The sequence below is a fragment of the Mixophyes fleayi genome, chromosome 6 (genome assembly GCF_038048845.1).
Source record: "Mixophyes fleayi isolate aMixFle1 chromosome 6, aMixFle1.hap1, whole genome shotgun sequence".
Taxonomy (NCBI): domain Eukaryota; kingdom Metazoa; phylum Chordata; class Amphibia; order Anura; family Limnodynastidae; genus Mixophyes; species Mixophyes fleayi.
The window spans coordinates 17,744,229-17,767,849 of record NC_134407.1 but is presented as its reverse complement, the minus strand read 5'-3'; the positions used below and the strand labels follow the sequence as shown (position 1 = coordinate 17,767,849).

General features: G+C 40.0%; 1 protein-coding gene across 5 annotated transcripts in view; it reads left to right on the top strand.

Annotated features, from left to right (window-relative positions):
* Positions 1 to 23,621, top strand: part of CRTAC1 (cartilage acidic protein 1) — a 534,303-nt gene that overhangs the window by 320,402 nt on the left and 190,280 nt on the right. For all 5 annotated transcript variants that reach the window (XM_075215949.1, XM_075215948.1, XM_075215947.1 and 2 more), the window contains one exon: positions 21,551 to 21,687. In XM_075215949.1, coding sequence (XP_075072050.1) covers positions 21,551 to 21,687 — 137 coding nt within the window. The remainder of the gene's footprint in view (positions 1 to 21,550; positions 21,688 to 23,621) is intronic.

Sequence of the window (23,621 nt, the reverse complement as noted above, 5' to 3'; positions counted from 1 at the left end):
AAAATGACGCAATTGACCTCGCCCCGCCCCCTCCCATCCTCCAACTACGCCCCCTGCCTGGGATCTCCTGAAATTCACTGTTCAAAGGTTGGCAAGTATGCTCACCCCCCAGTGCGGCCCCTCCTTGGCCCTGCCCCCGAAGTTGCATGCACAGCTGTAGTAACAGCCAGTGCCTAGTGACCGTGTGGGCCAATAGGAAGATGTTGATCCGTGCAGTTACTTGTCCCCGCCTGTAATGCGTCTCGGATGGAGTGATGGATGAGTAGATACTGTTACTCCATCCGCCATCCAAGAGAGAGCCAGGCATGGGATTTTGTACCACAACCCTCTGCGCCTGTCTAAAAGTGTGAAAGGGGGCTGAAAATATTCAGCACGTTCTCCCATTTGGAAACCACAAATATATTTGCTTTATATTTTCACTTGCAATGATGTAAGGTCTAAAAATAGTTGTGCATTCGTGTTGTCTCGGAAGTGATGTTCTTGAATAGAAAGCTGCCGTGTAAATCAGTTTGTTTGATCAACCTAACACCCAGAGCGAATCGTGAGTTATAGTCTGAAATATCGGCATACTACTTGTTTGGCTTAGAAAGTAATATTTTGCAATAATAAAATAAATGCAGCTTAATACAGCATCTATAATTGGGAGAACCATCCACAATACAGTCTGTTGTTTCTTCTTACTATATGAAGCCAGGATTTCTGAATCCTTTGGAGAAACAGGTTTTTTTTGTTGGATTTTCCTTTTTTTTTACCAATACATGCACAACGCAGATAATAACATTGTTGATTTAGTGCCCAATTTCCAGCAGAAGTACATAATTCAGTAATGCAGACAAGCAGGGAGAGGTGTATGTATTAGAACAGAACATGTAAGCACAGAGCTTTTTCACCTATTGTGGCAATAAAATCTCATAGTGCAATTTTACACATCAGCCGGGTTTTCAAAGCTGCAGTTTGAATATCAGATCTTTAAAAGCAGAAACCTGCGCTAAACTGTATTCAGCTATTTCTTCTGTTTATAGAAGGAAGAGTATTATTCTTGGAGCTTTTAGAAAAAGTCAGATGATACAGATCTTTTACCAGTGACTGGACACAGAGGAAAATAGCGTTGCTGATGTCCTGTACGACCAGTTAGGGTCCTACCTGGGTCATCACATCTCATCGCGCTTTCAGTTACGTACTTTCAACGCTTGCAGAACAATTTGAAGCACTTGCTTAAATTAAGCAGAAATAAAGCGGGTATCGGTGGGTGTAATAGGTATAAAATGGATATATATGAAGAGGATTAAAGTGGTTTAATAATTAAGCCTATCTGCAATCTCATCTTCCGCCTCTTCTAACTCACAATCTTTGAAATATATGTGACCTCTTCAGTAGGGGGAACAGGGGCCGAAAAATGCCTTTGTTGTAGTGGGTTGGGTATGGTTTATCTATGCTGAGAATTCCGATATGGGAAATTCCTCCCCAAAAAAAATGCGAAAGAATTAAAATCCGACTGTAAAATAAAGAGGCTTACGTTGAACCCGACCCTGGAGATGACCGATGGAAGCACAATGCTGAAAGCAAGCCATTCCGATTGAAGAAGTCTTCGGCAGTGCGGGGTGATGTCATTGCGACGTCTGTCAATTCAAATTTAAAGCGGCAATGTGGGCTCAAGTGTTCAAGCACTTAACCGTCTGGTTCAACGTAAGTCTCTTTATTTTACAGCCGGATTTTAATTATTTCGCATTTTTTGGGGGAGGAATCGCCCATGTCGGAATTGTAGTAATCGTATAAACGATTGCCACCAGTTGTAGTCTGGTTGCTAATCTGGTGACTATATTTGAGAAGACCTCCACCCAACCTACAAGTCCGATGGCTGCTGTAGAGTAAAAAAGCCTTGCCTGGCCCAATTTTTCACCAGGGGCATGTATATGTCTGCAAAAACATGTCCAGACCTAATGCCGAGCACTAGTAACTATCTAACTAAGGAATAGCACTAGAAAAATAACAATTAATGATAAATCGTGGCAAGCATTGCCTGCTTGGAAAGCATAGACGGTGCACATAGCATAGGGAATATTAAAGAGTATGTTATGTTTTTTGACTCAGTATTTTTTCCTCCTATCTTCCCATCTCAGGGGTTTGCACTCATTTTTAATATTGTTTGAAAACTTTGCAAGAAAGATCACAGTAAATAGATTTAATATTGATCCTTCAGTGATTGCCCAACTGAGAACCATTCTGATTATCACCCAAATGTCAACGCATGATTCTGGCTGTGTCACAGCTACGGTATTGTAGGTGGGATTGAGTATAAAGGGAAAGTCGCAGGCCGGAAGGACGTAGGTAAAACAGCCTGTGGTTGGGAAATGGTTAAACGGTAGAACATGGCTGATATTCTTCACCGCACCTGTATTTATGAGTGTATAAGGTTTAGATTTAACGGCACTGCGGACTCCTTGTGGCGCCTTACAAATAAAAGGTAAAAATAATTCAGATTTCAGTGAATATCAGTGAAAATGTTGTGATGTAACGGGAACTGCAGGTAATTATCAGTCTCACAGGAGTAAACAGCAGCCTAGGCACCTACTGGGTGCGTTCCTCCAGTCCCCAGTCTGAGTATACATCCATTTATTCAACTAGTCAGGTAGCATTTACATTCTGCAGCTACTAAGGAAATATAAATGTAGATTATTTATTACCAGGCAGATTTATCAATTCCTGCAAATTTTCAACAGAATAGAAGCTTTGTATTCACTGACACACAGCGGGCAATGACAGAGGAAACTAATTATCCTCACTGAACAGAATGGTCAACCTAACCAAACAGAAAGAAGACACACAATACCTCCCAAGTGTCCCGGTGCTAGTGGGACAGTTCATGTTTGTCCCGTGAGTGGGAATGTTAGGGGAAGGGAGGTACTCCTCTGTGGGTGTGGCCATGCCCCCATCGCGATATGGACATACCCCCATTTTTCAGTGACCACGCCTCCTGTTCCGCTGGCGAGGACAGACGTGTTGGGTGATATGGACACTGTGCATTCATATTTCATGAGTGCGCTGTTGACACGTGGAGGGGCTGGCCGGTTCCACAGTGGGCTCCCTTGGACTGGGTCATTGGGCTGGCTGCATTTTTTTCCCTTTAAAATGATTACTAATTAAAATACGCTCATTCCGCCCCTTTATCTAATTTCAAATATCCTACTACGCAGAGTTAAAGCTCATGTTTGCCTTTCTCTGCAGTACCAGGCACAGCCTCCTGCACAAACGCCGCTTTCTTGCTCCGCAAACTCACATACTTTGGGAAAAACCTAGACGCACTTGTGCAAATCGAGGTGTTGGAGAAAAGCTGATTGTGCACCGTGCATGGGCCATTTTGCTCTTGGTTTGTGACCTCCGTAGCACGCAGTATAGACCTGTTTTGTACCCAAACATACAGTAACTCACAACACTTATAAAGACCAACGTTTAAATTTAAAGTTGTTTTTTTCTTGTGGTCAGCCACATCTTCAACAAATTTTGGGCCACAATTTTCATAAAACATAAGTACATAAAGCTATGTTTGACAGTCAGTTCATGCAATTTAGAAATACGCCATAAAAGTCGGGCAGTTTAGAAGCAACGAAAAAACACACAATTCCCAAAGTGATAACACCCATAGCCAATGTGCGATACAATTTGCCTCTGTCGGCCCCATTAACAGGTTTAAAGGGGCTGCTTTATTTATTAGCAGTTATTTATATAGCGCCTACATATTCGGCAGCACTTTACAGAGACTATATAATCATTCACATCAGTCCGTGCCCTAGTCAGCAGAGCTTACAATCCATATTCCCTCCCACACAGACACACACTAGGGTTAATTTCTGCAGGCTGCTGTTTGTGTTCTTCTTTAACAAATGAAACCATAAAAAACATATTGCGGCTAGGTAGCCAGTGCAGCTCGTAAATTATTTATACTCCTAGATACAGATTGCATTTAAAGTACCTAATGCTCCTCTTCAAAACACTATTGCAGAACATTTTGTAATTATCCTCTATCGGTAAGTGCAATAAAAAAAAGTTTTTTTCAGGTTCTTTTTTTTTTCTTTTTCTTTTCTTTTTTTTCAGATTTCTCTATTCGTAAGAATATGCTTTGATCCAGATTATTAACATATTTGTAACTCCAGGGCTGCCTGTATTGAGGGTGAATTGAGCTTATGAGCAGCAACCAGAGTGTTCAGCATTGGCCAGATTGTCTGACTTGTGTTAGTGTTTTATGCAATCTTCGTCTTATTTCTGAAAGTACATGAATAAGAAATAGGAGGTTACCTATAGATTGTATAGGGTGCCTATTTATCTGTCTGGTCTAGCCCTGGATTATAGCACTGGAGCACCAGGAAAGTCGCTACGGGATTGATTCCAAATGTTTGCAGGATATGTAGTTATGAGTTATAAGGGTCAATCCTATTTGTCTGCTTTACTGCAAGAATTGATCTATACGGAATGTAAATAATTCATTGTAATGCTGTTTACCTTCAGTGCATTGCAAATTACATTTATCTAAGACGTTAGTAAAGAAACATTATTGCAGTAAAAAAAAGTTTTCTTGCCTCTGGAGAAAAATGTGCCATAAGAACCATATGTTAAATTTATGCCTTACAGTTACTGTTGCAGCATTGAAAAGATAAACAATCATTATTATTCCGTAAGAAACCTCTGCCCTGCCCCCTGCTGGCAGTATGTAGCATAGACCTTTCCTTTGTTACTTTATAATATATACAGTTCTTTGAATATTTATGCACATACCGGTATGGAATCTCTTCTACAGAAAGCTGTTATCCAGAATCCTCCCTCTCTCTGCCCCCCAAAAAAAAACAAACAAAGGCGAAAGAGTAAATTCTTGCTGCAGCTGGGTGATTTTGTCATACACACAGACAGGGCAAGGCTCCCTGGTGACGAGCCTCCCTAGTCCAGCAAGTTTGTTTATTTCTGCTTAACTTCACAGAGCCGGCTTTTAATTAGCGTTATGAGTATGGTGCTTAATTGGCATAACAATAGCGATTTTCGGTGGTATTCATTTGATCATTAAAGGTCATGCTGTTTGCCCTCCCTTTAGGATGTAAGCTTTTACGAGCAGGGCCCTCTTCCCTCTTGTCTGTACACCTATTCTTCTGCTCCAACTTCTCTGTACTAGATAAGATTGGAGCTTTTGGAGTCCTGGGGGATATATTTACTAAACTGCAGGTTTGAAAAAGTGGAGATGTTGCCTGTTGCAACCAATCAGATTCTATTTGTCATTTTGAAGAATGTAATAAATAAATGATAAATTGAATCTGAATGGTTGCCATAGGCAACATCGTTTATTGTTCTGCATTGTTTTACTATGTATGGACCACTGTATGTATTTGGTCATACTTGCCAACTTTGGAGATCACCCCTGCGGGAGATCTCCAAGGTTGGCCGTCTCTTGGGCGCATGGCCATGCAAATCGTGTCTTTAGGCCCTGGCCCTGCTAAATTATACCAATTTCAGCCTATTATAGAAGGGGCATGACCAGGATGACCCGATTAAACCCGTCCCCACCCACTTCACCAACGAAGTGGGCAGGATTCGGGAGGCTGCCCTGCTCTCCCGGGAGTCCGAAAGAGCTCCTAGAATTTCGGGAGTCTGCCGGACATTAGGGGAGAGTAGACCACTATGATTCTGCATGGCGCTGTGGAAACCTTGTGGCACCCTATAAATAAAATATAACAATGCCGATTGTGTGGTAGGTTTATATCTACAATAAGTGGCGTTTAGAGATATGAAAGAATCAGGAGGTTACTTGGTATGGTGGGTATGGTACGTTGAGATAGGGGAATGTTTGAAAATATTTTTGGATCTGGCTGGTTAGGATATTTTGAGGTACAAATCTGTTTGGAAATGTACTGGTTATTTAGTGTGGTTAATGTACGTCAGGCTTGGGTTACTTATAGCACACCGGCTGTCATGGAACCAAAAGTCCCAGCATGTGCATGGCCTCTGGCAATGCATGCTGGGAGACTTGGAGCTTCACAGTAGTTGGCAATATACAGATTACCTGTTGTAGGGTATCTAGCAAGATAGGCAGAGATACGCGGAGGTGCGGAGGATGTAAACTGGAGACTAGCGGAGGACTTTCACATGAGCAAAAGTTAAGATTGAGCTTAAGGACAGAGATGCTGTATATGACATTTGTATCCATTTCTGTGTAGGACCATTTATCCCATGAGATGAGGTAAGAGATGTGAGTCCAGTGGTCCAGTCTCCTAGGTGTTGCAGAGACAAAGTTCGCACTTCGCTTCCTAGCTGCTAACTTGACGCCCACTCTGCCAAATTCATAGCTTCATAATTGTTACTTAGTATGCAGTTTCTAGTGTCTGTTCTCTTTCCTTGCACTTCTATGGTGTGCATGGAAAATTGAGCCGAGATTTTACAGAAACCTCCACCGTGAAGTGTCTCACGGACGTTTCGGAGACACTTCACGGCTAATTGAATTACTCTTTATATTTATGGACAACCACATCGTACCGCATCTGCTTCTCAGTATCTGTTTTCTATTTTAACCGTATATATGGCCGCTTCCTCAGTATCTCATTACTTGGTTGGGCAATCACAGAAAAAAGTGTAACAGACACATTTTTTGCAGTCAAACTACTCTATGTAATATAACAAGGGTATGCGGCCGACAGCTAGACATTGATTTGGAAGAAAAAAAGGAGAAAGCGCTCTCGTGTATTTAATGCGGCACCTTTTAAACAGTAATAGTACATAAAAAATGGAGAGGGCGCAGAAATATAACAAATGTGATGCAGTCTTAGAAGCAATGTTTACAGCTCTTCTCCATACTTACCTACTTTCTTCAGCTCCCTTCCGGGAGCGAGCCAGTGGAGGGGGGCGTGAGGGGGCAGGGCGGCCAAAATCGCGTCATTTCAGCCCCGCCCCCTGTGACATCATAGGGAATCGCGGCGTTTAGGATCTAATTCTGCCCACTTCACTAGGAAGTGGGCACTTCCTAGTGAAGTGGGCAGAATTCGGGAGATTGCCACACTCGCCCGGGAGTCCGGGAGACTCTCGCAAAATGCGGGAGTCTCCCGGACATTCCGGGAGAGTTGGCAAGTATGCTCTTCTCGTGATGTTGTAGCGCTAATCTGTGCCGGTCCACAGGTAGCGGTAAATTAATTTCTCAACACACTGTTGATATATGGATAAAAGTAAATCTTTCCCTATAATGCCCTATTCTGAAGTCCCGGGACTCAGTCCGTTAGTAATGCTCTGTAAAGGCTGTGTCTTCAGCGTGTTGGCGCACATACAGTGCGGAAGCAGGGTAATGTGATCACAGCTACGGTGGCTGTGTAAAGTCAATAACCAAAGCGTTTCATCCGTTTAAGTACTTTTTAAAGGATGTTTCCAAATGAATATGGGCAGTCTTATATAGAGCCTGCTTTTCCCTCATAGGTTGATAGGTTGATAGAGGCATGCAATGATACTTAAAGTGGTATACTGAACCACATCAAGATAAGATAACATAGTTATATGGCATAATTATACCAATGTAAGAATGATGCTAAAAATACAAAATTTTATTGAGATATGTGTAAAAATAAAAATAAAGATAATAAAAATTGAATAAAAAATAAATGCACAAGGCATTAAACTCTAAGGAATGATCCCAAATTAAAATCACTATTGAGTCCATATGTTGTAAAAGTTTTAACTACGGTGTATATATATATATATATATATCCATTTGGCCTCCTGCCATGATATATTGGCTTATAGACATTGATTTGGTCAACATTCAGAAAAGTTGACAACATTAGGTCAACAATTGAAATGTAGACAGTATTATTAGGTCAACAATTCAAATGTAGACAGTATTATATGGTTAGGGATATTATTGTTAACCTACTAACACTGTCTACATTTCAATTGCTGACCTAATAACACTGTCTACATTTCAATTGCTGACCTAATAACACTGTCTACATTTCAATTGTCGACCTAACGATACCGTCAATGTCATTATTGTCGACTTTCCAACCCTGTCTATATTAAGTATGGTTGAGTCACCAAGTTTTGCTTTTTCACATAGAGTAATGTTATCTCATTGCACATAACTAATATTAAATTTATACATTTCTGGAAAGCATTTTCTGTGAACTTCTATGGATTAAAGTTAGTTGATAGTTATAAATATTTACAGGGTTACTTTAAATTTATTGGAAATTAAGGGACAATGTAAAGAGGGATATGTCGGCAGCACGTAAGAAGCAGCACAATGCAGTGATGGCTTTTGACTAAATTTGGTCCAGGGCATGGATGAAGGAAGGGCCCCCTCCATACATTGAATGCTGGACATAAAAGCTTCACTAACTACTGAACAAAATCTTTAATCCTGTGCAGTTTATATACAGAGAATGCGGGCAGGAGGATTCTATACTGCAGGGAGTATCTAATATACCTTTACCATAAAGACCACAGATCTCTATAATAACAGACGTTCTAGCTGCCTCTACCATGCAGATTGTGATGGTAAAATCCTATTGTGTTATGTTCATTGTGTGTTTGAACCCTAAAAGCAAATCTTGTAAATTACATCCAACATACAGTAGCACTACAAGCCAATAAAACAACAATTAAGGTAAAAGCACTAAATTAATATAACCTCCCACCCTCAAAGTAAACTTACATATTTGGTGCCCTGAATATCAGAAAAAAAACCTTATCTGGAAAACTTTTAGCATTCCAGATAATATATCCCATAGCTGTATAGTGTGGACACGGCTCTCAAGACATTTTTTTTGATTTACCATTTTGTATCTGCGGATCAGCAAAACCGATCAATTGCATCAGATAGTCTGTGCGATACGAGTGTATTACTAGATTAGTCCTATCTCTGGAGTTATTAAATCCTTTGACCCTTGCCCGCTTTCGTGATTAAATAGCTCTGCCAATACAACATCAACCTTGACTGCAGTGGCCTCCTGTTATATGGTAAATATGGTTTTTCTGCCATGAATTATTGTTATGTAATATCGCTGTCAGTGCCATGCCGCAACTTTAATCATAGATGACTACAAATATGTCCAGTCCTGTAGAACAGTCATATTATGATTATGATGTGGAAATACTGACCTCGCAAGTCCCAGCGCTGTTTTAGCTGCACTATTCCAGCTCCACGGCTACCTCTGAATTTCCTGTTCTGTTCTCTCTTGGCTTTTCTTGGTACCCAGACTGATTGAAGTCCTTATGCTGAAAACATGTCCTTCTGCCTCCCTTTATTGTATTTCTTTTTCAACACTAAAGCATTGAGAGAGAGTGATCCTTCTAAGGCCCTCAGATCTCCGTTATAGGCAGGATTCTGTCTGCCGCTGTCTGATTTCATACAATAGAAAGCTAACATACTGTAAATACACCTGATTACATCTCGGGTAGATTAAAGAGAAAAATATCAGTTGTTCATTCACAATAAGTTTATCTGTTCTTTTCCAAGAATTCTGTTTGTAATAATCTAATTATTAACTGCAAACATATATATATATTTGGATTTAGCGAAGACAATACCCACTTTATCCCATTTTTTTTCTTTTCATTTAAACTCTACTTTTATTTCACATCTGAAATAATGGTGAAAGAGTCAAAATAAAGGGTAAGAAAATAAAAGTGCTTCTTCTCAGCTGGTGAAAATATCTAATAATAAGGTCTAACATTTCACAGAGCAATAGAAATATGTCCATTATAGCAACAAAAAAAATATAAAAAAAATAAAGTTTTCTCCAAAGCCGAGTGCTCCTCAGGCTAGTGGATAGCTAACAATGAATGCTTAGTTATGGCAGGTTCAACTGATCCTTCCCTGCAGTGTCAGCCCAGGTTTCTTATGTTCTACATAGATTTAAAGAGATCTAAAAGTTCATAAAAAAAGTTAAAAAGCTTGTAGCTGTTATAGTATTTTGCAAAGTGCTAAATACCGTAATTACCCTTTTGAACTACTGTAAAGAGACCATTCATTCCTGAGGTCTGTACAACTAAAGGGGTTACGCCAGGTTGAGATAAAGCCTTTCTGTAAAACTGTACATTGGATTTATTAGGAATACTGCAGTGCAGAGATTAAGAGGATGATGTAGATGTTCGGTGAGCACAAGTTTTAAGTATTTATCTTAACTGCCAGGGAATGGAAGTGGTATAAAGTCCTTACTATTGTAGGTCGGACTCAAATGCAAGCTCTGGAGTCTAGTTTGTGTACGTCTCCAATTCAGGTTATACAGTAAAGTTTAAAATATATCAGTAGAGAACACAGGACATTTAAAGGGACACAGTCATTTACAGGACACATGGTTATATTATAACACTCTATGCTTTTCTGTGTATATGCCCCTAATTTTTATTGATATGGAAAACTGTGGTTTCACGAATGCTATGTGATGACATTACTAGACAGGACGGAGGTACCTGTGGGTTTTCTGCTACTTACCCAGCTCACATACTACAAATCCCATTAATGGGGAAAGACCAATTTTGTGAGCCGCACAAAACTTTGTTCAGCATTTTCCATTAACTATTCAGGGAAATGTATTTTTGTGATGCAGAGTAAGCCAGCAGCATAAATTCGCAGGGTAAATCAAAATAGCCACATTTAACATGCCTACATATGATGTGCCAAGGTCAGTCTCAAAGTTGGGCAGTGACTATGTGCACAACTTACACAGCTTAGACCCCTTAGGGCTGTGTTGGCTAACCTGTGACACTCCAGGTGTTGTGAAACTACAAGTCCCAGCATACTCTTCCAGCAATAAGCTGCTATATATTGGCAAAGCATGCTGGGACTTGTAGTTTCACAACACCTGGAGTGTCACAGGTTAGCCAACACTGCCTTAGGGAGTCCTCTCTCTCTGTCTTGCCCCTCTCTTATCAAATGGGCAGCTAGGCTGCCTACCACGATTACCGTGGTGGCATAACTCCTTGCACAGCTGAGGTGTTCGTCACTGTAGTCACTTGGCATGGTTCCAACTCTCATAGGCGCGGTCTGGGAGATACCAGCCCGGGGGGCGCACAGGCGGCCGCATCACATGAAACACGATGCGGGCACGTCAAAAGCGGCCCAGGTGCCCGCTGCCCCCCGGTCCAGCCCGCCCCTGCTCCCTCCTGCCCATTTGAAAACTAGCGCCACCTAGCCAGTAACTACCACAGTACTTTGCTACCAACACATTCTTTGCAGTGTTACGATCTTCTGTTACCTGATGGTAACTGTCACAGTACAACATAAAAGTTTTAATCAGATTTTTACGTATTTGCATTTCATAGAAATTATTTATCCTTTGTAGTCTGTGACCGATTTAAGCTGCAGAAATGACGGCCAAATCAACGTAGAGATAATTTTATAGTATTAATCTATAAAGCTGTGTTGTGTGTTTTGACTGATCTGGTCTAGTTTTAATTATCCTATGCAAGAATGGAAAGTCACCTCTTACAGGCAATGCTCTGTTTTGGGCTGAGAATAACATATGGTTCCCATGTTGTGATAAGTGATTGTAGCAGACATAAGTCGATTAATGAAGTGATATCACACTTTGTATGTGCTTTTTAGGTTGTAGAAGTTGCATTCTCATTTCAGTCTTATTTTAGTAGCGTATGTTATGTAGGTGAAATTAGAAGTGCAAATATATTTATTTATTTGGTTTTGACCAAAAATAAGTGTACATGACACTTATGGTGTTAATGTCTACATCTTTCCAGGATGGAGAATAGAGCTACCATTCTACTCTTTTATAGTCCTGTGTGTTCTGAAGCACTTGTCACTGTTACTGCATTGTTGTGTTTGTTACAGACGTTGAATCACTGCAGATATAAATAGAATTGTATGAATGTAGCACCTATCAGCCCCCACCATGTGCTCTTGTATAGAAGCTTGTACAGGCGCAGTTTATCTGATCACAGCTCACAATATACTTTCAGCTGGAAACATAAAACCCATTCTGTCCCAAGCAGAAAAATATTACTTACATTAACAAGTAATATCATACTTGGCAACATTCCGGGAGACTCATGAATTCTGGGTAGGTTTCCCGGAGGCAGGTCATTCATCATCATCATCAACATCATCATCATTTATTTATATAGCGCCAGCAGATTCCGTAGCGCTTTACAATTGGGAACAAACATTCATAAGACAACACTGGGTAATACATACAGACAGAGAGGTAAGAGAACCCTGCTCGCAGCTTACAATCTATAGGACGATGGGAGTTTGAAACACAAGGGCATGTGCTACATCATATTGCACAATGGACCAGCTAGAATGCAAAGGTAAAAGTGTTGAGTGGGCTGTGTGTGTGGCAATGTTGGTCAGAGGGTTGTTGTCTTGTGTTAGCTGTGTAGAGGATGGTAATAGGGTAATCTACGGAGATTAAGATGGTGTTTGAGGAATATCATAACCTTGTCTGAAGAGGTGGGTTTTCACTGAATGCTTGAAGGTTTGAAGACTAGAGGAAAGTCTTACTGTGCGAGGGAGGGAATTCCACAAAGTGGGTGCAGCCTGGAAAAAATCCTGTAACCGAGAATGGGAGGATGTGATGAGCGTGGAAGAGAGACGTAGATCTTGTGCAGAACGGAGGTGTCAAGTTGGGAGATATTTTGAGACAAGTGAGGAGATGTATGTCAGTGCAATTTTGTTGATGGCCTTATATGTTAGTAGAAGAATTTTATATTGGATTCGTTGAAATACAGGCAACCAATGTATAGACTGAGAGAGTGGCTCAGCAGAGGAATAACGGTTTGCAAGGAAAATCAATCTAGCCGCTGCGTGCAAAATAGATTGTAGGGGTTCAAGTCTGACTTTGGGAGGACCAGTAAGGAGGGAATGGCAATAGTGGATGCGGGAGATGATGAGTGCATGAATTAATGTATAGAGTTGATGTGGGGAATAAACGACAGTTGTGAGTCAAGGATTACACCTAGGCAACGAGCTTGCGGGATGGGATTTATGGTCATGTTATCAACAGAAATAGAAATATCAGGCAGGAAGCTTCTATTGGGTGGGAATATTATTAATTCAGTTTTTGAAAGATTGAGTTTGAGTTGGCGAGAAGACATCCAAGATGAAATGGCAGAAAGACAGTCAGTAACGTGAGACAACACAGATGGTGAAAGATCAGGAGAGGATAGATAGATTTGTGTATCATCCGAGACCATTCTCCCGCATTCTGCCCACTTTCTAGTGAAGTGGGAGGGATGTGCACCTCCGTGATGCAATTCGACACAAATCGTATAATCTTGGTCCCTGCAGCCGGAATGGCGCAATTGTGCTGCAGTGGACGTGGTCAAAATGAGGTGATACGCAGCGCCCCCCCACCCCCTCCGCAGTCACACTTCACCTCCTCCTGGAGGGTAGTATGATAGCATGGTAATGTGCAGTCAAACCCCCTATATACACCTGTAATATACATTTCCTCCAATGAACAGATTTTTCTTTTGAACGCTCACAATCTCATGCATGAGTATCTAAACAGTTCTTATATTTCAAACATCATCTTCCCTTAATGTACACCAAAAAAAAAGTTACCTGTACTCTGATAAGTCTATGGGCCTGATACATTAAGGAGCGTAAATGCTGATATGTTATTTCCCGTAAAATCACTCGTGTGCGCGTGTTCAGAACCGAAGCATATGCCAGTGAAGGCAGCAATGTCCAATTTATCTTCAAGCACAAAGGAGACTTACTATAGCCTACAGCAGTGTTGGCTAACCTGTGACACTCCAGGTGTTGTGAAACTACAAGTCCCAGTATACCCTTCCAGCAATAAGCTGCTATATATTGGCAAAGCATGATGGGACTTGTAGTTTCACAACACCTGGAGTGTCACATGTTAGCCAACACTGGCCTACAGTATCATGTGCGGAACAGCGAGGGGACTGGGCGTATGCACATAGTCAATGTGCAGTAAGCAGCATCCGATTCAAACTTTGGGCATCTCAAAAGTATGTGCTATTTAGTGGTATCACTTGAACCAGCTACAGGGCTGGTGTAAGTGTCGATCACTAGTGATGACGGCTGTATAAGCATGCTAGAGCATGTGTTTGTGAACAGGAGCAAATGTAAAAAGTAGATGTGCGCTAAACCCTGTGTTTTGGTTTTTTTTATTTGGTTCTACAACATGTTTGTGTTTTGGTTTTGTAATTAGTTTTGTCAAAAAATCATTGAAGATTTTGGATCTTGATTTAATCGAAAATTGTGAAAAATAGGTAAAATAACACCATGTTGAACTGTTTTTGCTCCTATATTACTAAATATAGCATTAACATTTTTTCCAGTCATTTCCAGTCTATTTCCTAATGATCCCTTCACAACTGTCCCAATCTTCACCAATTTTGGCCAAAGTCTGCAGCGAGCTGTCTTCATGAAGGATTTTGTAATTTTGCCATCATTGCATTTGCTTTCTCCCATTCAGTTCCAAAAACAATTCAACTGCATAGTGTTGATATCTCCCTTTCATTGCACCTAAATCTCCTTCGCACGTTCAGAATTACTATTACTGTAATTGAATAAATAAATAACCACACGGTCACCAATGTAAATTTGGCAAAAGGTCACAGTTTTCATTTAAACAAAAATGGAGGCAGGTAGAGCAATGCGAGTCAGCTAACAACTAATAGCAAAAGCAAACAGTGGAAGGTCAGATTGCTATTACACCACTGGTCCTAGGATATAATCCTTTATGATTGGCCGGTGCTAAATCTGGCATCAGAGTTTACTCACAATGACGTGCCCACGAGTAAATCGTCAGCCATCATATCTCCATCTATACATGTATTCTTTGCCATGGCCAAATTCTGTCCTCTTTATTTCTCAGCATGTGGACTTTCAATTGCATTGTCAAGACAGATGTTTTCGGCAACCAAATTTGCATCAGTGTGAGTATTAAACATACTTACTTGTGTGGAAAGGGCAACTATTGGCCTAGCTGAACTGTCTGTTTTACATCATTCTTACACTTCCCTAATAGAACATATAAATATTATTTATGTACATTCCTTATTAATATACATGGGTTTTGGGGACCACCTCTGCTGCAAGCCTCAGACATTCGCCTTTACCCTGGGGTTGGATGAAGCTTCCCCCGGGGTACTGACTCTTCAGCCCTCCCCATAAATATATACCCCTTGTTTGATTCAGAAGGGCAGAACTACGGCACAAATACCTGTATTTAGCCAGATCTAACTTACTTATAGTATAATTATTAAACAACCACTTAAGTAAAATAAGGTCTTTTAAAGCTCAGCTCTTGGCTAACGATGTATGCTCTGTCAATCAAGAAGTGCTAGTACTAGTCCTTGAAGTTTTTGGTATGGGTGCAGGCCACCTTTGTCTATTTAGTTTTATAACTGTCTAACTCATTGAGACCACTGTTCATCCAATGGCCGGCTACTGTAGTCTATAATGGATTCCCTGTAACATTCAAAATGTACTGCCTGTGTAGTCTATGGAGTTTTGTAATATAGGTGCGGACCACCTTCGTCTATCATCATTTATATATCGACAGCAAATTACGTGACACTTTACAATTGGTTATCTACTTGTCTAAATATCTACTGATGTCTCTGTCCATCTAATGACATCTGATTGTTACTGCTTCTTCACTCTCCATGATGTATGTTGTCTAACGTTACAAATTTAGTGTGTGCATAGAGTTTCAACATTTTTATCTCTTGCAACTTGAACTTCATACACTAAATTTCTTTTGCTCTTTAGTTTAGATAATTGAAATAATTTCTTATCTTTACACACCCCATAAACTGCACTCCACCCTTCACTGCAGACCCATTGTTTGATTCACAAGGGCAGCATTACGGCCCACATCTACTGTAATCGTAGCATAAACAACCACTTAAGTAAGACAAGGTATTTGAAAGCTCAGCTCTTGGCTAATGATGAATGCTCAGCACTGCACATCGAGAAGTACATAGTACTAGCTTTTGAAGTTTTTTTGGTATGAGTGCAGGCCGCCTCTGTCTATCATCATCATTTTTTTATATAGCGACAGCAAATGATGTAACGCTTTATAATTGGGAATCTACTTGTCTAAATATCTACTGATGCCTCTGTCCATATAATGTTATTACTTCTTCACTCTCCATGATGTATGCTGTCTAACGTTTCAAATTAAGTGTGTGCGTAGCATTTCAACATTTTTTATCTTTTGCACCTTATACTAATTTGTTTTGTTTAATTTATCTAAGGGGCTTGCTTTAGTTGATGGCATGGCAGATGAAATTTAGAAATTGTCAAGCATTAAAAAATAGAAAAGATTAGAATATATAGCATTTTTTGGGGTGTGCAGCTGTATTGACACTCACAAGCAAACACCCATTTTTTTTCCAAAATTAATTCAGATATCACTGGCTCACACAAAATGATTTTCACCAGAAACTTTAAATTTTAAAAGAAATAAATCTATTTGATTTTTGGATTCTGCTGCTAATAGTATACAGCAAATGCACACTGTTTTTCACCACTAAATGTACTACTTAGTTCAGAATGACATCTAACTCACTCTATATTCTAGTACTGTCATATATGCATTAATAACAGCCAGTAGCCCCTACCCCGTCTAAACTCTCTGACAGATTGAAATTAAAACTAATTGATCAGCAAACTATTGTAGCTGACTGATCTCTACAGAACGGCTATTTTCAGAGCAGAGCACTGCAGCTACGCGCTGCCTGTTCTAAAATGGCACATGAGAAAACGAGGGAGGGCTATAAATAGGAGATATCGATCCAAAACTCTTGCAAGTTTTGCATCGTTGTTTTTCCGGAAATTACATTTTGCTCCGTTTTGAGATCCGAAACTGGTGCACGAAACTGAGTCATGACTTGGTTTTACTTGGGACTCCAAATCTCGGATCTGTCGGATTTCTCCAAATCCGAACCGCTCATCTCTAGTAAAAATGTATTTTATGTACGGTAGACATTCATAACATCCTAATAAATGTATTCAATGGGGGGAAAAACTTTTTTTATTTTTTCATGTTTTGTTATTAATGACTCTTATTATTTTTTTCTGTGTGTTCTTTTGTGACTTTATATTACACTTATATATTGTACATATCCTGCAGTGTATTGTCTGTTAGAGCAGTGTGGACCTAGATCCGAATTCATCAACAGATGTATCTTCAGATCTGATCCTTGTTGAATTCGGACATGCATATTCCCAATGTATGTGTGATTTAAAAAACAAAACAATACCCTGCACATTATGTTTGTTTTGGCAGTCACAGAAACTACAACCTGTGACTACAGGAAGTATCCATAATATTGTAGTGAGACCATGACCATTCCTTCCAACAGGCCAGGGGAGAACGTTACCTTAGACAGGGGTGGCAGAGACCGGGTTTTCCCCTCACCTGGGCCACAACGTGCCCATCCCCACTTCCACCAACACACTATTCACTGGCTGCTCCCTGCAATCGCTGTAATGTGACAGCAACAGAGCACTAGGAACAGCAGAGGGTGGGAAAGAAAATGTGTGGGGTTTTTTTCTGCTTAATAGTTAAGGTGGGGGGTGATGAAAATTTTTTTTTTTTTTGCACTTTCAAGAGTGTGACTTTTTTTCTAACATAACCATTCCCTTGTTCTACCCTTGTCTGGCAGAAGAACAAGGGAATGGTTATTTTTTGGGGGACAAAAAATTATTCCATTCAAGTAACTGCGGGAGAATGTGCATGATCTGGAGCCTCTTTCACCGGTGTCCTGAGGATGGTGATCCAGCAGGGTAAAAATGTCCACAGATTACTGGGTTAAATACAAACACCTAATTGGAACATTGAACTATCGGAGTGTGTGGAGAGGAATTAAAGACAATGGGCAGCAGAGCTTCAGATTTGAGATGTCTTCATGACATCATAAACCGCGGCTCGTTAAGTGTTCAGGAGAAATACGGTAAAAAATAAACACGAACATAAAAACAAAATGCAGAAGTGTAGAGTAAAGGTAGAAATAGAGCTGGGATAATATTTTCATGTAGTAAACCGATAATGTTGTCTGCTGTACGTTTTGTATGTTGAATCAGTGCTACATGGCTATGTTATTATTGTCATTTATAGGACCACTAAAGCTAACAAGTCATTTTATTTATATATGAGCTTTCAGTTACATTCACAAAAACTTATGTAAATGTAGCAGGCACTAAATAAATGTCAGAAATAAGACTTTAAGTGATTAATATTTATGTACAACGTGTTTCATTGAGTATGTTTGATAAGGGGCAATGAAGCTCCCAGAGGATGGCAACTTATATATATTTTTATTTCCTGTCATGGTATGGAAACTTTACAATTTACATGTAGGTAGATAAATGTACTTTGTTTCATATATAAAAAAAAGTTATCTTAAAAAATCAAATAACCAGGATTGCTTCAATCGCAAGACCAGTGTAATTTATAATTTGATAATAAAAAATGATAGCTCCCCCATATCTTATTCTATAAGACCGGCAGAATGGGATCCGCCATAATTACTTTGTCAGACGCGTTGTCATGCATATATTATGGGGTACTTAAATATTTAGAAGGAAACAAAAAGTGAATCTTCCTCTTTTAACTGCATTTTGTGCAAGAGGTGAGATCATAGATGTCCGGTCTAGAAAATTATTTTGCAATTTTCTCTGATGCATCTGTGTAAGTGTCTGCAGGTAGTGTAGGGAATGTCTTGTTGTCTGTTTTTATTATGAGATCAGCTCCTTTCCTTCTGGAATCCTCATTGTGGGGTCGCAAGCTTGTGAAAGTCTGTCCTACATCACTCTTTATTGTTTAATGACGTAATCCGCCCTGTTCTTTTCATCTGCTTTACATGACTTACTTTTGTTTTTGTTTTTAAGAGAGCCAAAACTTTTCTTTTTTCATATTTTTATTATATACAGCACAGTATGACCCTCTGTCAGATCATGGCAGTTTCCAGCCAGCCGATTTCATTTGTGTGCAGTTATGGAAGTTTAAAATGTTTCTCATCCTTTGGGTTTTGTTCTGCTTAAAAACTAATATCTTGCATGTTTCACTCTGTTCTTCCATTCTTTCTCTCTCCCTCTCTCTTTCTCTTTCTCTCTCTCCCTCTCTCTTTCTCTTTCTCTCTCTCTCCCTCTCCCTCTGTTGCTCTCCCTTTTTTATCTCTTGCTGTCTCTTTCTCTCACTCTCATCTCTTTCACTCTCTCCTCTTTCTCTTTATCTCCCTCTTTCTCTCTATTGCTCTCTCTGTGTGCCTCTCTTTCATTCTTTCCTCTGTCTATTTTCTCTGGCACTCTCTCTTTCACTCTTACTTTCCTTCACTCTCTCACTTTTTTACTCTCTTACTTTCTTCCTCCCTCTCTCTCTCTCTCTCTCTCTCTCTCTCTCTCTCTCTCTCTCCCCCCTCCTTCTCTCTCTCTCTTTTGCTCTCTTTCTCTCTCTCGCTGTCTCTCTCTCCTCTTTCACTCTCTCTCCCTCTTTCACCTCTCTTTCTCACTCTCTATCTCTTTTGCTCTCTCTCTCTCTCTCTCTCTCTCTTTCACTCTTTCCTCTCTCCCTCTTTACTCTCTCTCTTTATTTTTCTCTATCTCTCCATTTTACTTTCTTACTTTCTTTCTCTCTCCATCTTTCTCCTTCTCTTTTTTTCTTTATTTTTTTTTTCTCTTTCTCTCCCTCTCTCTTTTTTCTCTCTTTCTCCCCCTAAAACCAAGAAGTACATAAAATTATTTTATGTATGCAGATTTTTCTATTTTGGCAACATATATTCTACCAGCATGTTGGGTTTTTTTTTACTCTCAAAGACAATATTATTATTTACTCGTCACATCTGCTGGGACGATTCAAGCGATTGTTATAAGACTGGAGGCAGAAGCAGAAACAAACTTGTGCCCTAGTAATCCACGTAATATTTCACCCAGGGCCCCGTTCTTCTGCTGTAAACATTCAGACATATAGATATATATTATATATATCTCCGCCAGGCTGGAAGGCGGATGCTGTGCTTTCTATAAATGACTTTTGCTAGCGGAGCCAGCCACTTCCTGTAAAGCTCCATCTGGGCTCGGAGCTAATACATTAGAGCTCACCTACATGCAGAGGAATCCTGGAATAGTAATGCAAGAGAAAGAACAGCCTGTAGCGTTCATAATTATGAATGTAAAAGTTTCCAGAGCACCTAAACTCATATAAATGTAGAAGAGGAAGCGCTGCTAAACCTTACTCTGTCTAATGCAGCTCAGATAAATAGTGTCAGGAAGAATGTTGTTCTCCTTCATGACAAGATGCAGCGATAAACATCTCACAAGCAAGACTGGGGGGTCTATTCATCAAGACCCATTGTGAATGAAGATTTTCTATTGCTTTTATTGCTCAGCTCCTTGGGAATATTAGCTGTGTATACATACTTTGTAGCATAGGTAGATTATATGCACACAGAACTTCTCTGTCTTCCTTTTATTAATATTTTCATGCATACTACACCCATGGTTATCTGGTTATCAACACCAAAATCATTCCCAGGAACACTTTGGTGATGGGAGGATAAATTTTGCTGTGTCATGTCTAGGTAGACATTTGGGACTTCAATCTTTGAACTTTATTATTAATGTAATTTAATTTTGAATTTCATTATACTCTAATTATTGTTAATGTTCATGTTTAACACCTCTTTTGGTAAAAGCAGACTTAGCTGCTCTCTTGGTGTGTCTGAGAAAGTCACGAAGTTTAGGGAGTCCTCCTGGACTTGTGTACAAGTAGAGCACCATCCCACATCCTGGCTGTTCTTGCTAAAAATTCGCTGCAAATTGCGTCATTGCGGCCTCTCCCCCGCTGCTCAGTGGGGCGAAACGCAGCTCTGTGAGACGGAGAAGCAGGGCTGTGATGGAGGATGGCTCCAGAGAATGCAGAGGGCCTGGAGGTGATGGAGTTCTAACAATATAGGCATGCCTTACCCTCTGGTGCCTGACTCCTCCCTAGACTCTGCATCCTGCTCATACTCTAGAGGCATCCTCCAGAGCCCGAGAATGTGTCTATCCAGGCGTGCTCAGGAGACGCCCCTGATCTACTCTCTTGATAGTAGACTGAAGGGGCCAGGGAGATCCCCCAAATTTTGCTGTGGAGCACATCGATGCATTTTTCTGTCTCTGCTTCACAGGATTTGTTTTGGGTAGCAGATTTACACGCCATGGACAGGGAATGGGCGAGAGAGTTGATTGATGAAAATCTGTACCTTGTAGGCAAGTAACAAGCCTTCTACAACAGCTGCCAGGTAGATAACATGTTTTATTTTGTTTAAGCAGACATCTCAATTATAGTTTCCATTAGAAACAGCATTGTCCAACTTGTAGGCTTGGGGACCATTGGCAGAGCAGTATTTCAGAGCGTACAGGCAAAAACTCTTTTTCTTTGAGATCAATACAACAACATGAATCTATTGATTGCCTGTTAATCTGAGAAATCCTAAAACTAGCATCGCAGTGTTCCCAGAGGACCGAGTTAGCCAACTGTGCTTTAAATAACCCCACCGCCACTGAAATTTACCTTCCTGACTATGGTTGTGTTTTCCTCTGCAGGTATAGCGACTTACTCCGACAAGCTGTTCAAGTTTAGGAACGGACGTTGGGAAGACATCCTAAGTGACGACGTCAATATCCGCAGGGGGGTCGTAAACCGCTTTGCTGGGCGATCGGTGGCTTGTATTGATAGAAAGGTAAGCGTGGATCTCACACGTTTAGAATTGTGTTCATATTGGACCTAGAACAGAGATTTTTTATTTTTTAATTTCAGTAATGCGATGGATAGAACCGTGTCTCACTAATCAGTCTAATACTTCTGGCGTCAGATGTCCCCCAGCATAATGTTTTGTGTGTTACCCTGAGGGTGTGAAAACTTATCAAGATTGTGCTACAACCGTATTTATGTCTCCTTTTCCCTAAAACATAAAGTTGTTACTGAATAAGGGGAATAAAGAATGAATTGCTATAGGGAAAGACGCTGCTGGCTAGTTCGCTTCTCTTTCCACACATTCCAGCAAATTGCATAAAGAAATAGAACCTCAGCTGCCGTTGTCACAAATGAACAATTACTTTTAAAGGGAACAATTCCATAAGTAGGATTGTGCTTGTTTTTTCTTTATTTTTTTTCTTTTACAAATAGAATGTTGATGTGTAGCGGGATTAAAGGCTTTGACGGAACCATCTCTTCTCACTTTGTTTTGGGTTTTTCTGTCATCGTACAGGCCATTTATAACTTCACTGCCTTGAAGTGTGTTCCAGTGTGACCTTTTATTAAATTGGCGTCTCGGAGACACTGCCACCGCCGCCGCTCTTCTAGGATGAATAGCACTTTAAGTCGTTCTGCCCTTAAACATATTTGTCTTCTTGAACCTTATAACTTCTGGCATTATCTGAGCGATGAATAGTTCGAGCGATGGTTTTCTCAGTTGAGAGTACAAATAACAGTTGAAGAAAATCTGTAGGTAAAAAAATACACATCTTAAAGAGCAAGTAAAGCTACTATATGACATATGTCACAGGTTGTGTGTTACTGAGGTGAATAATATACATTAAATAACCAGAAAGCTTATGCGTAAATAAATATGTTTCACTCATTACAGCAGATTGCCATGTTAGTAGGTTGGTGCTTCTCAAACTGAGCAGGAGTGACTGACAGCTTGACAGTCTTGCCTGGCAGAAATGCACTGTGCGGATTGGTCGATTTATAAGCAGGGGCGGAGCCAATGATGTGACAGTAGTGCGATTGATGGTAGCTTTGGCTTTTTGACCTGTATCACATCCCATCAAGAGACTGGAGGGGGGGGGGAAATAATACGAATGTACAGTGGATGCTGTATAAAGTATAAGATAAACTTCATGATTCAATCAGAACATTCAATGGTGGTTTATTGGCCCTTTACAACTCCATGTAGCTTAGTATACTTATTAGTGATAACTGAACAATATACATTAGGATAACATACAATACTGTGCAAAACTTGTAGGCAAGTGTGGAAAAAATGCTGCTAAGTAAGAATGCTTTCAAAAATAGAAGTGTTAATAGTTTATTTTTATCAATTACCAAAATGCAAAGTGAATGAACAAAAGAGAAATCTAAATCAAATAAATATGTGGTGTGACCACCCTTTGCCTTCAAAACAGCATCAATTATTTTAGATACACGTGAACGAAGTAAAGGATCTTGTAGGATTATAGTCAGGTGTATGATTAACCAATCATACCAAAAAGGTGATAATGATCATCATTTTCATATGTAGGTTGAAACACAATCATTAACTGAAACAGAAACATTTGTGTAGGAAGCTTAAGACTGGTGAGGAACAGCTAAACTCTGCTACAAAGGTGAGGTTGTGGAACACCGTTTCATAATCAAATGATTACATAACTATTTACCTCTTTGGCTAAGAGACAGCTAAATAAACCTGGATGCAATCAGTTGTCTTCAGAGGTCAGATAACTGATTAGAATCCACCTGTGTGCATTAAGTATTTCAATTGATTGCAAAATAAAAGCTTCATCATGACAATCAGAGAACATACAAAAGAAAATCCAAGAAATTTATGTTGAAAGGCATTAATCAGAGGAAGCACATAAGGAAGATTCCAAAGACATTTAATATCCCCAGGAC